The following is a 17,341-nucleotide window of genomic DNA, read 5'->3' as shown; positions in this document are numbered from 1 at the left end:
ACAGTCATCACGCTGATGCATTTGGCCAGAAAAAGCAAGACTAGATTACCCAATAGAATTTTCATGAGTGAGATAATCATTTCAATAACAAGTATACATGTACTTCAGTGAAAACTGATGATTTGTGATTAATGAATATGCACATTACAAATTCAATTTAGGGCTCATAGAGGAATATTCCAAGATCAATACAAGTTTTCTCATTTGACAGCTATTGTTGAACATTTTTTTTAAAACCACAATTAATTTTGACTCTTTTCTTTAAAAAAAAAAAAAAAATCCATCTGGGTTACAATGACACACTTACAATGGAAATTAATGGGGCCAACTTGTAAGCACAATAAACCTTTTTCTATATTACAAAACTCAAGACATATGCAATGTGTTAACATGACTTTAGTGTGAAAGAATCACTTACTAAAATTGTGAAATGCAATTTCATTAATGTAATGACACAAAACTAAGGATTTAAAAACTTTAAAACTCAAATACAGAGAAGACTTTTAAAGAAATTGAATACGTACAGTTGCCGTCAAAAGTTTACAGACACCTTGCATGTTAATTATTTTACCAAAATAAGAGGGATCATAAAAAATTCATGTTATTTTTTATTTAGCACTGACCTGAATGAGATATTTCACATAAAAGACATTTACATATAACCCACAAGAGAAAATAATTGTTGAATTTATAAAATAAAAAAAAACACCTAATACTGTTGTTACCTGAACAGTTAAACTGCCTGCAGTTCTTCAAATCCTTCAGGTCCCACAAATACTGTGTATTTGAACCCTTTCCAACAATGACTATATGATTTTAAAATCCATCTTTTCACACTGAGGACAACTGAGGGACTTATATACAACTATTACAGAAGGTTCAAACACTCACTGATGCTCCAGAAAGAAACACAATGCATTTAGAGCCTGGGGGTGAAAACTTTTGAACAAAATGAAAATGTGTACATTTTTCTTATTTTGCCTAAATATGTATTTTTCAGGGGCTACAGAAAATAGTTACACGTTTTCCAAAAGACAAAGTAAGTTAAATGTACCCTGATCTTCAAATTCAAAGTTTTCACCCCCCAGCTCTTAATGCATCGGGTTTTTTTTTTTGTTTGTTTGTTTCATCTGGAGGATCAGTGAGTGTTTGACCCTTCTTTAATAGATGCATACAAGTCTCTCAGTGTAAAAAAAAGATGGATCTCAAAATCATAGTATTTGCTGGAAAGGGTTCAAATATCCAAAAATGCTAAAAAAAAAAAAAAAAAAAACCTAAGAATTTGTAAGACCTTAAGGATTTTTCTGAAGAACAGAAGGCAGTTTAACTGTTCAGGACAAAAAAAGGGACTAACTTAACAAAATTCAGGTAAGGACACAGTATTAGGAATCAAGTGTATGTAAACTTTTGAATGGGGTATCAACTATTATTTTTTCTTGTGGACTATATGTAAACGTCTTTTATGTAAAATATCTTTTTCAGATCAATACTAAATAAAACAACATGCATTTTGTATGATCCCTCTTATTTTGGTAAAATAATTAACATTTTACAGATTCAGAACTTGACTTCCACTGTAAGTTCAATATAACCTTGAGTTTTGCTTTTCAACTTTAAGAAAGAGGGAGTCAGATCCACAAATATCGAATGCTGTCAGAAACAACAAACTGACAAGAATGAGACTTTATTGGATTTATGTGGAGTTTATAACACTAAGATAAAGGGCAGTTTACACATACAATTACAAACAAACATGTGATTTGTATGAGCAACATGATTACCTGTACAATATTTCATACATGGTTGGTTTGTGTATTCTCAGTGCATAGGCATTACACACAGAGCAACTGTTGCACAGCACAATAGTATCTGAACAGGCTGAAACGGAGTAAGGCTGTTTTCTTAAGAGACTGAAAATATACCGCGTTTACATTACGTGAACGTAAAAACCCTCTGGGGAGAAGAATGATTTCTAATGGAGCATGGCCGAAGTCCAAAGGGCCCCCTGCTGCAAGTCTAGCTGGACGATTTAGTGCACAGTACCACCCCATCCATCCACATGCATGACATGATGTCCTACGACAGTTTTTTAAAGCAAGTACTTTTTCTTCAACTGTAAACGAGAGGCACTTTGTGGCAACCACAGGCATCATAACAACATATTGCACAAATCAGCTAAGAAAGAGTGACGTGAAACATATACACTGGCACCTTTGAAGACGTTTTGTTTTTCATTAAAGCTGAAAATTAATTTTTCATGCTGCCTGTGAGCTCCACACACCCATGCCACGTACAAGATGTCTGAGGGTCTGAGTATAAAGGTACTGTGGCTAAATTGTCAAAATGTCAAGGGATGTGTCTCAGAGATGATCTGAGGCTTAAAAGGACAGTTCACCTAAAAATCAACATTCATCACTTACTCTGGTGGTGAAATCATTTTAACTTAGTTATTTGTGAAATTGACTGTCAATTTCTAAGAAACGACACCGCAATTAAATTTTGAAGTAAGCATAAAGACTTAAAATAGTATTTTCCAAAACTATTAGTCAAGACTTTATTCTACATCTGTTGCCCACATAATAAACTGAATGGAGGCACCCAAATAATTTTTATTGTGTGGACAAAAACAGCTAAAACATACTTCAAAATATCTCCTGTCGTGTTCATACAGGTTTGAAAAGACCTGAGTAAATGATAAAATATTTGGGTGAACTATCCCTTTAAATTCAAGTTCATAATGTGATTCTCTTCGGTAGAGTCACACATTAAACTGCTAAACATCTAAAACACATCAGCATACATTTAGAGGGACTATGGGGAACACCTGCAGAGGGTCTTTGCCAGAATGTGAACGAATACTTTCATAAATAGTCGCTTTTTTTTTTTTTCTATTTTATGCTTTCTTAAAAAAAAAATTCAGTCAATAAAAACACATTTGATTCTATTGGGATGCACAGACAATATTAATGTCTTTTCATTTCACCTCTATTCTACTACTTTTGATTGCTGTAAAGCATTTCCAGGAAAAAAAAAAACTGACAAAGTAAAACAAGAACCAAAAAAAAAAATACCGTGGACCGCTGACTGAAACCCTGCAAAGACCTGTAACAGTGCAAATGTCTAGTACAATATGTTGCTCTATTATAGTAGCTTTAAATAAGTCAGTGCTTGGGCAGAATGGTAGGTATCAAAGCAGTAGAAGAGTAAGCATTGTCAACTTCAAGTAAGGCAAAGAATACCTCCCGTGGGCCCCGCCTCCTCCTCTGAACACAAAGAAAACAATAATAAAACAAAAAATGATTAAGCTTAATTTTGGCAGGTTTTCAGTGATGTGATAAAATGTAAACAAAATGAGAATCCTTGATAGGCTTGCTTTCATTCCTGGATTGGTTAGTGTACAATCTCATAAAGGAAGGCCCAGTCTCCTCCTCATGTCAGGGAAACGTATTCTTTCTCTAAAGGAAGGCGAGATGTACGGTGTGTGCAGCGGGCTGGTGAGAAGAGTGAAGCCTGAATGTTAACAGTACGAGAAAGGCAGCTTACTCACTACCCTTAGTGAAGATTCTTGCCCAAGAGACTGAGAAGGTTTTTTTTTTCTTTTTTGGTCTGGCCTCTTAAGCCAGATGTTAAAAAAGATTTGGCATGCTTAAAAGAAAATTATACATTTAAATATTCTCATATATAGGGCTTTAATATTTCTGAAGCAAGCACAAGACTGTGTAAAAACCGTAGCTGCACTATGCTCATTCCAAAGGGAACGAGGCCTGTTCAAGAATAATGAAGAAAAAAAAAAAAAAAAGAGGAACTCTAGCTAGTGAGGGACATCAAATTGTTGGAAACTAACTGGTTATGCACAAAGTGCAACTAACAGTTACGACACGCACCGCAGTGCGTTTGAATTCTTGCACCATGAGGTTCTTTGCTCCAGAATAACTGTACTATACATTGAGAGATTACAGTTTAGCAAGCACCATTGCTGAATAAATGATCCAGATTTCATTAGATCATGCACGATAAGGCTACAAACATGTTATAGGGAGCCAAATATCTGATGTCTGACACAGCCAGGAAGAAAGGAAAAACAACAAATGCTGTTGAAATCAAATCAAAACTTGCATCCAAGGTTGATACATTCAGAAAAGGGCTTCTCCATGTTGACATGCATTACACGAGATGCTGTACACCATCTGAACTGTGATCGCCGTAGTAAACCAGGCCACAGAGCCCTCGAGCAAGATTGATCTGAAGAAGAATTTTACAACTGACGCTACCTTGAGCTCAAACCATGACCCTTTAAGAAGTGAAACAGAAAACAAAACCATCCCTGTGAGAGCTGATTTAAACAAGTGCCAATTTTAAAAGGGAAAATTAAGTGTCACTGAATGACAGTTTATAGATTAAAATCTGAATCTGCAGACGAAACAGTGATGGCAATATCTTCTTCCCAAATACAATCAAACTATAAATGACTTTAGAAACCTTTTTTTTTTAGAAAAACATTGTATACTATTTATTTGACAACATGGAAACTGATTCCAATAACATGCACACCTTCGATCAACATTATTGCAACACTGGTTTCCCTGTTGTGTTGTGTGTATTTGCATTAAAAAAAAGAAATAATATTTATAATAATAATAATAATAATAATACATGTGTTTTCTGCCAAGGTGTCATGTACTTTAGTAGTATCATTACCACCTCCATTCTAGTAGTGGTAATGATAAAAGCAGACTGAAAAATGGCTAGAGACGCAGTTTCCACTGCACAACAGAGCCCGACTGACACGTGGCGGCCTTCCAGCAGCATGAGAAGCGTTTCACAGTAGGTAGGACAGACTAGAGAAGGACAGACATGGGGGCATGAATGCTGATTAAAGCACTGGCCTAGGTTTCAACAGGTTGATGGAGCAGCGAATTTCGATCTCCAGTGAAATTCTCCCATAAACGATCTCCCATCCTGACTGGGTTTCCTTTCTTGTGTTACGGCATGAACATGCATTTACATAATGGCTACTGACGCCGTTTTCCACGGAACATCAGTGTTGATACTTCATGGAGCGGGGTGAATGAACGAAAAAAAATTGGTCAGCATTTTTGTCCCTACAACTGGTGGCATTTGTGTGACGTGTGTCCTAATTCTGCTTGGGGGAAAAAGAAAGAAAGAAAAAAAAAAAAAAAACGGGGTGGAAAAAAGTACTTGCTTTCAGTTCATATTCAAGTTTTCTCCTTTATACAACTCTATTACGTATGGTTTCTTTTTTTTCTTCCCATAAAAATATTTCAAACTTTAGTAATCTGTTCTTCATCATACTGTTCATTTTCAGGGTCCGAGTCTGTTGTGTCCGAATACCGGTAATGGTCCGGTTCATTATCGCTAACATCCGGGGTTACAGATGTAGAAGTGCTGGCCTCCGAGTTGGATGGTTCCTCCACTGTTTTTGTGAAGTACAGCTTCACCTAATTGGAAAGAAAAAACATTTCAGCCATTTGAACATTTGTAGCTTTGATCATTACCATTTTGAATAACAGCAATTGGAAGGTGATGAACACACCTTGAAGTTTGGAGAGAAGTATCTGTTGGCTTTATCCTTATTGGCTTTATCCAAGTTGTTCTTGGTTAAAGTCAGGATTAGATAATCCTTGTCATTCTCTCCCCGTTCTGTGGTTTGGATCCCATCCAGTTCCTTCACTAAACCTCCGTTTTCAACCTTCTCTGAGCTCTCATCTGGTCCAGGGATGAAGAAGGTGTTCACCCAGAAGTGAAACATCTTATCCTGGGTAACAAAAACAAGTAAACCCAAGCTAAGATTGAGGAGTACAATAATACAAAAGAAAAACAAATCAAGTTTTTATTTGTATATCGCTTTCACAATACACATTACTTCAAAGATGCAAAAATGCACAATGCTAATGTTTATAATAGCCTTATAATCCACACTAAGCAGTGTAGAGTTGAGTTATAGGACAGTTTAAAATGATATAAACAATCAGTCAGTTGAGATTTGAGATTTTAAAGACATAATTAATAATCTCAGATAAAGCTTGAGGTTCACGCCCATCCCTTTCATTAAAGTATTTAAGTCAATATATAATTGAAAAAAATATATATATACGTATAAATTACTATATGGTTATGTAATATATAATACATTAAGCTCAATGTCCAGAAACGTAACTACATAATGATATACCATTACTGTGATATATAATTACTCATGCTATGATAAGATTGTTTTCATACCGCCCAACCCTGTTAGAAGCCATTTTGGCGCTGATGCCCGGTTTGCTCATTTTTTATGACTAATCTTATCTTTTGCTTCAATCTAGTTCTAAATAAGTTATTATAATAAATTGAGATTAAGTACCTCATTTGCATCCATTCATTTATTTTCATTTCACTCCCTTTGTAGCAGTTAGAGCACATTTATCACTAAATACCACTAGATTATCAGAACCAGAATATTACCACTCGTACCACAAAATTTCATCCCTTAATAATTGCTTGAAAAACTGAAGAAGAAACAAAAAATAAATCTTACTCACTCTTAAAGGGTTAGTTCACCCAAAAATGAAAATTAGCCCATTATTTACTCACCCTCAAGGCATTCTAGGTGTATATGACTTCATTCTTTCAGACAAATGCAATAGGAGTTATATTAAAAATTGTTCTGGCTCCTCCAAGCTTTATACTGGCAATGGGTGGCTGTTTCTCTTCAACCGTCTAAAGCAAGACCAATAAAGTACATCCACCCATAATAGAAAGTGCCTCACATGGCTCCTGGGGATGAATAAAGGCCTACTGTAGCGAATCGATGCATTTTTGTAAGAAAAATATCTATTTTTAAAACAGAATAATCACTTTTCTCTAGCTTGTGCCAACAGTTGTACACGGAAGCCACTCCGGACGGATGACGTAGGAAATCTGCGCTATTTATGCGCCACTCAGAAGTGACAAATGCGGACGCGCAGTGGAAGGAGCAAAACAAAACAACGGTCGTGAATTAAAAATATAAAACTAGATTTGTAAAGAAAAATGTTGGAGGAAACTTTGCTTCCTTTGCTCCTGTAAACAAACGTTGGTTTTCACGAGACTCACAGGCACATGTGCCAAGTCATCCGCCCGTAGTGGGCTTCAGTGTACAACTGTTAGCGCAAGCTAGATTAAAGTGATTAAGTTTTAAATATGGATATTTTACTTACAAAAATGCATCGATTCGCTACAGGAGGCCTTTATTCACCCACCATAGCCATGTAAGGCACTTTTTATTACAGATGGATGCACTTTATTGGACTTGTTTTAGACTGTTGAAGAGAAACACCCGCACATTGCCATTATAAAGCTTGGAGGAGCCAGAATGTTTTATATAACTTCAACTGCATTCGACTGAAATAAGTCATATACACCTAAGATGCCTTGAGGGTGAGTAAATAATGGGCTAATTTTCATTTTTGGGTGAACTAACATTACAACATCACATTTACTACTAGATGCAGCAATAAAGTAAAGCAATAATGATGTGTAAGAGTGCTATGGGCAGTTTGGGAACTGACACATACCTTTTTCATCATCTTGTTCTGCTTGTGGAAGAACTCCACCTTGATGTCTCCACACACAGGCAGCGGCTGCGGAAACTCAAAGTACATGTATTTCTCCTCTCGCCTCGTGTGCGCTGGGTTAGACGTGTGGATTTTCACCTTCAGCTGGTACACCACAAACTGAGGATCTGCAAAATAAAACAACGTGTAATTGCTCTACCAGCTTTGTTTGACAGAAACAAAATGTGAGCTTGTGCATATCTGTTAACATAAAACAGAAGAAAAGCATAGAGGAAAACAACAGGATAGAAACAGCAGAAATACTGATACAGAAAAGACAAAATAACAGTGGCACGCTAAGGGCCCTATTCTGAGAACAGCTGACCCTGGACCACGCTTCCCATCTCCCTCAGATGAGGCATTACAAACGTCGACCCAAAAGGGGCGTTAGGGGCATTTACTTGTACATGGCAAACACATTTTACAGAGCAACACTGGCTAGGCTAACAGAACTGAAAATGAGAAACATTTTAGAAAAAGCTGATGTTACCCCAATGCCAATTGGTTTTTCTGAACCCATGTGGAATCTGCTCACTCTTGCTTTTTACAGCAGAATCCCCTTGGAGAAAAAGAAGGAGATTAAAGACTGTCCAGTGGCCTGGCCAGAGCAAGAGCAAGAGAGGGCACTATGAGGGGAAGAAACGTTTAAACACAACACACACTCATGCAACACACAGCTTTAACAGAGCTAGACTGGGCTGGACTAAAATATTAACAGCCATCAAAGACTCCATAGAGGAAACCATAAGTGCAACACCACTGGGAAGCCTATTAGCTGTGAGGTACACTCTAAAAATCACACATTAACAGACGTTGCGGACATACAAGTACAAAAATAAAATTATAATGGAGGATCAAGTTCAGATTTCACACAGCAGGTTGTCTAAAGCATTATGAACGATCCAGTTCAGAGTTGTGGACCACGCAGAGCAGGCTTGGTCAGTGTCACCAAGAATGTGTTCAGAATAGGGCCCGGAGGAGTTACAGTCAGAGACAGAGAGACATGGATGCTAAAGCGCCACTGGACAAACTCGCACTCCAGGTAAAGAATCAGCCTAGAAAATCTTTACACATTCCTGCCACTTTTCTTTGAAAGCGTCAAGGCCATGTTGCTAAAGCACATAATTCCCCTGGGAGTGCATTAGGTCTATCTGGATAAAGGTTAAATGCCTAGGTGCATAGAAAAAAGGCAGGAGTTTGAATTTGTAGAGAAGAATTTACAGCAGTTCAAGCAAAAAGGAAAGCCGCGGACAGCCGTGAACGCTGCGTGTTAAAGCAGCCTCTCGGCACAGTTACGATGAAGAAGTGTGAGGGGGGTAGGTGAGAGATTTGATTTCCAGTAACAGAGACCCTGTGTACACCTGGTATTAAAGTCTGACGTAATCAGATCATAAGTGGACAGCACTAAAATACACGTATAAATGGAGGGCAAACTCTTTCACTGAAACCACAATGAATGGTAAGGCCATTTTACACAGGATGTTAAATTAAAATCTAAAACCCAGCAAAAAAAAGGGAACCATTAATTTTTTTTAGGGGAATATAAATGATTTCTTCTTTAAAATGTTACAAAACTATTTTTTCAAATATATGCTCGTCTTTTGAAATAACTATTAAAAAATTTTGAAAAAAAAAAAAAAAACATGAGCAGCACAACTGCCTTCAACATTAATACTGAGAAATGTTGAGAAAAGCTCCAAATCAGCATATTAGAATGATTTCTAAAGGATCATGTGACAAGCACTAAAACCTTAACAATTAAATGTCCACATTTACCATTTGAAGCTAGGCAATAGAGCAGAGATGATATAACTTTAGTGTACGTGCACTGCTTGCGTGGCGCTAGCAAACCGCCTCTGATTTACCGTGTACATCTCATTGAAACATACCTAGACCTTTGTGACTAGCACATCCTATGTGAAACTGCCAGCAGTTAGAAATGCATGTGCCAACGTTGCATTTGTATAGTGAACACTAATGCTTTCAAGGGCCTACAACTCGCCTATTCACCATGCGCCAAGATAACACAAGAGTTTTAAACCTTGCCGGTTCCACGTGATTTTTAAGAGAAAATAATGCTAAATCACAAAAGTTGGAAAAGTCCAAACTTGTCACAGAAGACACGTTAGATGCAAGTAATACCAGGTGTAAACACTAATATGTCTCACCTGAGCACTTGAGATCGAATAGCCCCAAACGGACAACAATACAAAGTATAAACAACAGTGCCAGAAAGAAAAAAAGAAGAAAAAAGGGAATAAAGAGCTCACTTACTGCAGGTCCCTCCACTGAACATAGGCACTGTCTCAAACACCATCTTGTGAAACAACAAGGCCACAGGTTTGTACTCCAGCTTATTCTTCAGAAGGTAGCTATAGTAGTACACATATCGCCTCTGACTGGGAATAGTCACTCCCTGTGAAATGGCAAACATGCTGTGTTAATGCAAACACCTACTCCACGGCCTCAACAACACAACACATTTGCATTGTACTTCTGTAAGAGTGCAGCATTTGGGTTCCAGAAGTAAAAATCCTATCCATTTTCTCTAAAGGGGCACTAATTAATGATTATTTACAAAAAAAAAAAACACTTAAATCTTTCAAAGTGATCTACAAAGTTGTTAATTTATGGTATATGCTTTCATTGATGCCATCAGCCCACATTATTCCAAATAAATTTAAGTAATCATTTAAAAGAACTCCTGTTTAAAAAAAAACAAAAAAACACATGGCCCATGATACTGCAAAGAAATCTCAAACAATCAGAGAATCTAAACAAGTAAACCAAGGGCCACATAGCACGCATCCACACATAAAGAACTGCGAATGACGTAATAGAATCAGTCTTCCTGAGCTCTCAAACTGATGAAATATTTTTCTATACAACTGTTTTGCAATAAAATTAATATATTGTTTCTATAAATCCACTTTAAAATCAATAATTTTATATTTCTCCATTGCTTTTTGTGAATTTGCAATGCTTCATAGGATTGTAGTTCTTTAAAGTAGACAGTCCTGTACCTTTGCCTTTTTGTTCGACATTTAAATACTTTTTTGCTTTAAATTTAAGTTTGTATGGTTATGATTCACCTTATAGTTGGATGGTTTGATTCATGGCATAAAACAAAAGATGTTTTAATATTCTCTATGGGAAGAATACTTCCCAGAACAAAGGGCACTAAAAAAAAGTGGATGGACACACGCAATACTCGGGGGGGAATTATGTAGGTCAGTAGATTTTTTTTATACTCCAGGACTTGACAGGTTTGAAACACATTCGACTATAATATTATTATGATAGGAATAACACATACCTGCCCACATCAATATTGACCTTTTTTAAAAAAGGTATCAAAACTTTTAACCTTGATATTTATATTTACATTTCTATACCTATACAAAAAATGTTCAATCACAGCTTGAGTTTGTTGGGAAAGGAAACAAAACAAAAAATATATACATCACCTTCTTGTCTCTGGTTCTAACTTCACCATAGAAATCCAGAGCCTCTTGTGCTTTTTTGAATTTGCCTCGGTGTAACAAGTACGCACATATCATGACACCCGTACGTCCCTTTCCAGCTTTGCAGTGAATGGCAGCCACATGATTGTCATTTTCACTGAGCCACTTATCCAAATCTTCACAGAAAGGTTTAATAAGTTCTAGCTGAGGAGGATTGTGATCCTCAAACGGATACTGTGCAACTGCGAGAGAAAAATAAAGAGCTCATTGAAACCTTCATCAAATTTTTAACATCACATTTCAAAACTGTAAATGGCTGATTTATCCAATCCAAGTATCTTACCTCTGCAGTTAAATTTGGCAGTATCATAATGTCTTTCCGCACATCTAAACGATACAAAGAAAGAAACAGATAAGTACAGAAGAACACCAACAGAACATTCACAGCTAAATAACAGAGCTATGTGTAATGACAATGCCCTCCATTCACAATGATCAAACAGCTTGTTTTGCTTTAATATTCAATTGAACATGATTGCAGCTTTTCTGCTTTTAACAGCAAACTGGAGGAAATGTTCTAGCAGTTAAAGCATTTTACAGAACCAAAGTTATTTGAAACACACTTACAGATTATATATCTTGTAATGATTTTTATGCTTCAAATCCAGGAATCTGCAGAAAGAGGACAACAATTACTTTCCCAGACAATCACAGTTGATTTTGGTTAAAGGAAGAGTTCACACACAAAAAAAAAACTGAAAATCCTAAGATTTTTGTTCATTTTCAAAACACAAAGATATAAATCAAGAAACCAGAGAAATTTCTGAGACTCCATTGCAAATCCATTCCACCAAATTTTTGATGCTTCAAGAGGTTCATAACGATGTTATAATGTTATGCACCAGAATGGATCCAAGTTCAATCCAAGTTTATATTCACACAGAAACATTGATCAATGCACACACATTGAATATGATAAACGGAAGCTCAACCGCACTTGGTTGATGTGCGAGAACAAATGTCAGAAGATCAAATGTGCTTGCCTGAGACATGAGAACTAACCTCATCGCTCTTTACATTTACTATATTTGATGTGCTTTATCCATCTGCATTGATCACAGTTTATATATAAATAAAAAATATAAATTAAATCTTAAAAAGTCTTAAATAAAAACTTAATCGATTTTTTATGATAGCATTATGAAGTTTAAGTGTGAAAGTTTTGGTTGAATGGCAGGACAATCTTAAAATGTCTTCATTTGTGTTTAGAAGATGAACGCAAGTCTTCTAGGTTTGGAACGACGAGAATGTATTTCTAGACTAACATATGTTTGATGAGTGCCAAAAAGCTGTAAAAAAAATTGGAGATGGTTAGACTGAGTAATTGTAATGACTAAGTAATAAAATACTTTTTTTTTGTAAAATATTTTATTCAGAACATAATCTCTTTTAAAACACCTTATAGTGTTACAATAATCAAAGTAGTATATAGCTAGATTAAGCTTTCATTTAAAAAGGTAATTTAAATGGCTAATTCCTACAGAAAAAGACAGTGAAGCAGTTTTATCATGTGTAATACTACAATGCTGCTTGCTTTAAGCAATTTATTGTATAAAATGCTATGCAAATTAATGTGACGTGACTGGACTTCACTGGAGTGCGGAACAGCAGAGCAGGTGCAAACATCACACCACTATGATTAGATGATTGTCAATAATGTCAACTGAACATTTAAGCCCTACTGTATAGACATGTGTTGTGAATTAGGCGAAAAGTGTTTAAGAAAAAACTTGTAATTACTAAATTGTTGTTGAAACATAAATACATTATTTTAAATATTTTCTGCACAATCAAGGGTAATATTTTACAGTCAAGCGATTAACATCACAAACACATTTATTCGTGTGACTGTGGAATGGCATACTGAATGACACACAGTCTAACATTAGTTACACATTTCAGGAAATGTCACTGAAGGTGACTACCACACTGCAAACTGATAAAGCAGTGCAACAGATCATTTCAGAGGTTTCGGATACACTATGTGACAGTTTTTTTCTGGTTTTGCTACAACATGGGTTGCAAATGTTACAGACACTAATGTTACAATGACAAAATCTCCAAAGACAATAAAAAGTGAATACATACCGGACTACATCATCTATGTTGTTTCTGTAGACACCCTCAAGTCTTTCAGCAGGAAAGCCCATCGCTATAATGTTAGGATAAATATCTAGATAGCAGAATTAAGGAAATCTAGAGACTCGTTCTAGGGAAACTGATATACACAGGAGAAGGAAAAAAACATACACTACAAACATCTGCTTAAATATGAACCCTTTTATAAAATCCACTGGCCACTGTGCTTGCACAATTATAACAAACATATCTAAAATGCTGAGACAAGGTTGGTGAACAATACAGAGCAGCTAAATGACATCACAAGAAGCAGGAAAACTAACAAACACCAAGCCCCAGTTTCAATGGAGAACTTATGTATTTGCACTAAAGTAGCGCTTTAGTTTTTAGTTGTGCAATGAGAGCTCAGATAACAGGATTCTGGGTAATATAGAACAGATGGCTCTCGCTGTAAGAGACCAATGCATAGACCTCTAACCCAGAGGGCCACACAGGGGCACTAAATAAATCAGATTGTGCCTCAGCCCAGCCTGGAATCACTTTCCTTCCTCACCTTTCCATAACGAGCGCATCACTTCTTTAGTCTGACATACACATGCAGACTTTTATTATCAAAGATGATCTAATCAGACCCTGATATAGAAGATGAACTGGTGGCAAAGCAATTCTATCAATATCTATCCAAAAGAGACTCACAATTGATTAAATCCACTTTAAAAATCAACTCAAAAATATACGAAATTGAAAAATACAACAAAATATTAGATATTACTTAAATCTATAATGATCACTCTAATCTGTATACAAAGTTAAACGGATTCTTATTATGATCTTAAAAAAAAAAAAAAAACCTTAACCATAGCAGCATACAATGATGGCCTCTGACAGAATGCTCTTAAAAAAAAAAAAAAAAAAAAAAAAAAAACATCTGGACTAGATGCAAACGTCATCTTGTTCTCGGATGGTGCAGTATGTGGTTCTCACTCCTGATCTGGCAAATTTAAAATTGCACCAAAACTGAAAAAAAAAAAAAAAAAAAAACTTGACAGCTGTACGAATATGAGCTCAGAGATGGTTATTCTGATAAGCTATAAGAGGTCTTTAGAGGTTGCTCTGGAAAATTTTTCACTGTTTTCACATGACAATCGAAATAAATTTAAATAATGCCTAAAAATGAAGGCTCTGTATGCCTTTATTTTAAGTCTATAGCAATATGTCAAGTCAAAATCAAAAGAATTTGCTATATTTTGCGTAACGAATAAGTAACTTTTAATAAAAACTGCAAATGTATTCTGATTAAATGGATAAAATGAAATCTAAATCCTACAAATAAATCTAATAAATAAAACAAATAAACCTTTATTTGTTGAGCTCTGTGCAAATGAAAAGCAATAGCTGTGCAGACACAGTAAGGCCAGTTTCTCTATCCAGAGATGCTTTGTGCCAGTTTTAGTCTAATCTTGGCTAACAACACACGTTTAAGAAGAAAAAAAAAAAAGTAAGCTTAAATCTAGTAAATGCATTTCATGACCCGCGATGACGAAAATGTATTTTATCAAATTAACATTTTGTATTCTCACCAATCATTGCCTAAGACGTTGTTACTTTATCAGTAACGTGAAAAGGGACTAAAAGAATGAAATCATTCTCCATATTTATCCTTTGAAAACTTTTGTAAGAATATAGAGTCCTACATTCCACTTCAACAGTGCGTTTTGAATCCAATGAGTGCATATGCAATATAGTAAACCTACACCTCATCTAAGCAGGCAAGGGCAAATCAATGTCCATGCAACCGATTCATTCACAGGCTACTTATGCAATACACTAGATCTAAAGCAAAACAGCATCCTTATTTAATGTAAATGTACTTAACATTTTAAAATTCTTGAGAAAACATGTACCAAGGCCTACCAGATTCCTACTGCCATTGTTATAGTGCTATACAGAGAAATAATTGCACCTCTTCAATGATTGGATCCTGCCCTCTAACTGTCCTTCCAGCCCTGTTTCTTACTGTTTGGTACACCTGCCTTTTAGTATTTTACAGGACAAAGACTACAGGACTACAGCTAAACGTCAGGTTTGGTGTTAATGTTTCATCAGGAGCATCTTCAATAACACTGAATCCTGCTGAAATAAAAAAAAGCAAATCAAACAACTTAGGCTCTGTACTTCATCAGCAAGACGTAATGCATCTGATGACAAAACTAACAATGTACATTCATACAATACCTGTGCTTGAAAAACGCAAATGACATTGACATATGGCACATAACAGTCAGCAAGGCATCAGTGACGTTTCTAAAACACAACGCAACAGAGGGAGTCCTCTTTACCAGCACTGCACGAATCCCTTCCTGCGATTACGAAAAAGACATACTTCACATACTAAAGCATTTCCTTTTGTACGCAAGCGTGTGAAGTGACTCATTTTTGCTCAATCAAAACTACACCAAGTTGAGCGCGAGATCTATTTTCTGCGAGCAGCTGATGCAATGGCTCTTTGTGTGACACTGCTTGTGCGTTTCATCTAATCCATCGCATTATATAAGCCAGCGAGACCTCTGCGCGACGCATCTTTTGTTTTAAAGCCCCAAACTGCAGGTTTCGTGCGAGAAGCCTCGAGTTGAAATGTACGCTGGATTACAGATTAGCAGCCAATCGATGGATTCGATTACATAAGAAGGGAAAATGACATTTTACAACCTAACTGGCGTTGATTTTATTGTAGTTTGCACATGCAACTTGGCCAGAACTGTACAAATGAAACGAGTGCGCGTTCAGGCTGTTGATTTTCTGTCTGCTCGTTAACTTGGTTAAATTAGACATGAATCTAAACGGCGCTGGCTTTGACTTGATCTAGCTACAGAAACTATGAGATCTAGATCATGTCAAGCTCCAGTCGCCGATAAATTGCCAGTATAAATCGCCAATACTTTCTGCAAAAAAATAAAAATACTCATTTAAAATAAACAAACGCTCATATATCCTCTGATGAAACGTCAGAGATTTCTCGATTTAGAAGATGCAAGCCATTACCTTCTCTGCAGACACTGGTTTCTACACAATAGACAGAACAGGGACATTTGATTGATCAAAGAGGATACAGGTCAAGTCCAAGTCGAATCCATCTTCCTGGTATCTATATTTGTTTCGACTGACAATTTCCTTTATGATCGCAGCCATGGCTGTGACAGGAGTCTTTAAGGTTTTTAGTGTGAGAGAGAGTATTGTTGCTTTCGGACGATCGGTCGACTTAATGCTCTGCTCGTTTCGCAGTCCCCCTGCTAGCTAGAATGGAGTCTGCTGTAGCTCTCTCATCAAGGGCCTCGCTCCAAACCACCACAGGCCCGGCTTCCAAAATGCCCTCCTCAGCTCAGGCGAGCCCCGGGTGAAAAGATAAGCAACGTCCCACGTCTCGAACTGCAGAATTTCTAGTGCACGACAAGTCTCTGGTCGCACCGTAGCCGCCGTGATTGAACGGAAAGGCGGAGAGAGGGTCCTCTCCGTGCGCTTCCACTTCAAGAACGGTTGTCAAAGCCCCGCTCACACTCGACTCGCGCTCCGTCTAGCCGCTAGCTTCAACGGCTAGCGCGCTAGCTCGTCTACCCATCCTTAAAAAAATAAAAGCCATCGAACATTGCAACAATCCGCGATGTCCAGGTTCTAGCACATGAAATGAAAGGTGACAGCCTCCACCAAGATATTAAAAACTCGATATTTAAATGTCGCGTAGGAGCTGTCTCAAGTCGGGTCCTTTTCCTTCACTTCTCCTCTCTTAAACTCTCAAACTTCCATCATGGCTTCCCATTGAAAAAAGGTGACGTTCAGACAACGTATTCATACGCTGCGACAAATAGTTCTACGAACGCAGGATTTTATGAACATACCATTCATTTTTCTGTATGTCACCATGTAGATACAAACATTATTAGGTACAAATATTTAACTGTCATGACATTAAGTTAAAACATACATTAACTATTTTATTTTTTTAGGTACAGCAAGCGGAAGAACACACACAACAGGCAGAGCACAAACGAACTACTTTTTGTCCCAGGGTCACGTGTGTACAGAAATGAGGGAAGTTTCCAATATTTTATATCAGATTTCAACTCACTATGTAGCTATGTATTA

The 17,341-nt window shown here is 36.7% G+C and overlaps 1 protein-coding gene across 2 annotated transcripts; it reads right to left on the bottom strand.

The window, feature by feature from the left end:
• Window positions 1–1,643: 1,643 nt before the first annotated feature.
• Window positions 1,644–17,000, bottom strand: ptenb (phosphatase and tensin homolog B). 2 transcript variants are annotated; one of them, XM_073828061.1, is made up of 10 exons: window positions 16,312–17,000; window positions 13,211–13,295; window positions 11,690–11,734; window positions 11,406–11,449; window positions 11,066–11,304; window positions 9,873–10,014; window positions 8,089–8,157; window positions 7,560–7,726; window positions 5,555–5,776; window positions 1,644–5,459 (listed from the first exon to the last, which is right to left on the bottom strand). In XM_073828061.1, the coding sequence occupies exons 1-10, from the start codon at window positions 16,388–16,390 to the stop codon at window positions 5,283–5,285; spliced, it is 1,269 nt and encodes a 422-aa protein (XP_073684162.1). In that variant the 5' UTR covers window positions 16,391–17,000; the 3' UTR covers window positions 1,644–5,282. The 2 variants fall into 2 exon arrangements, with proteins under 2 accessions (XP_073684162.1, XP_073684163.1); XM_073828062.1 differs by lacking the exon at window positions 8,089–8,157.
• Between the last annotated feature and the right edge of the window lie 341 nt (window positions 17,001–17,341).

This window comes from Garra rufa, chromosome 22 (genome assembly GCF_049309525.1).
Source record: "Garra rufa chromosome 22, GarRuf1.0, whole genome shotgun sequence".
In the NCBI taxonomy this organism is placed as follows: domain Eukaryota; kingdom Metazoa; phylum Chordata; class Actinopteri; order Cypriniformes; family Cyprinidae; genus Garra; species Garra rufa.
This window is presented reverse-complemented; position numbering and strand designations above follow the sequence as displayed.

Coding starts and splice junctions, on each gene's coding strand:
- ptenb (XM_073828061.1), bottom strand. CDS start 16,390: ATGGCTGCGATCATAAAGGAAATTGTCAGTCGAAACAAATATAGATAC. Junction 11,450..11,689: donor CATTACAAGATATATAATCT/GTAAGTGTGTTT, acceptor TGTATCGTTTAG/ATGTGCGGAAAGACATTATG. Junction 5,777..7,559: donor AGAACAAGATGATGAAAAAG/GTATGTGTCAGT, acceptor TTTGTTACCCAG/GATAAGATGTTTCACTTCTG.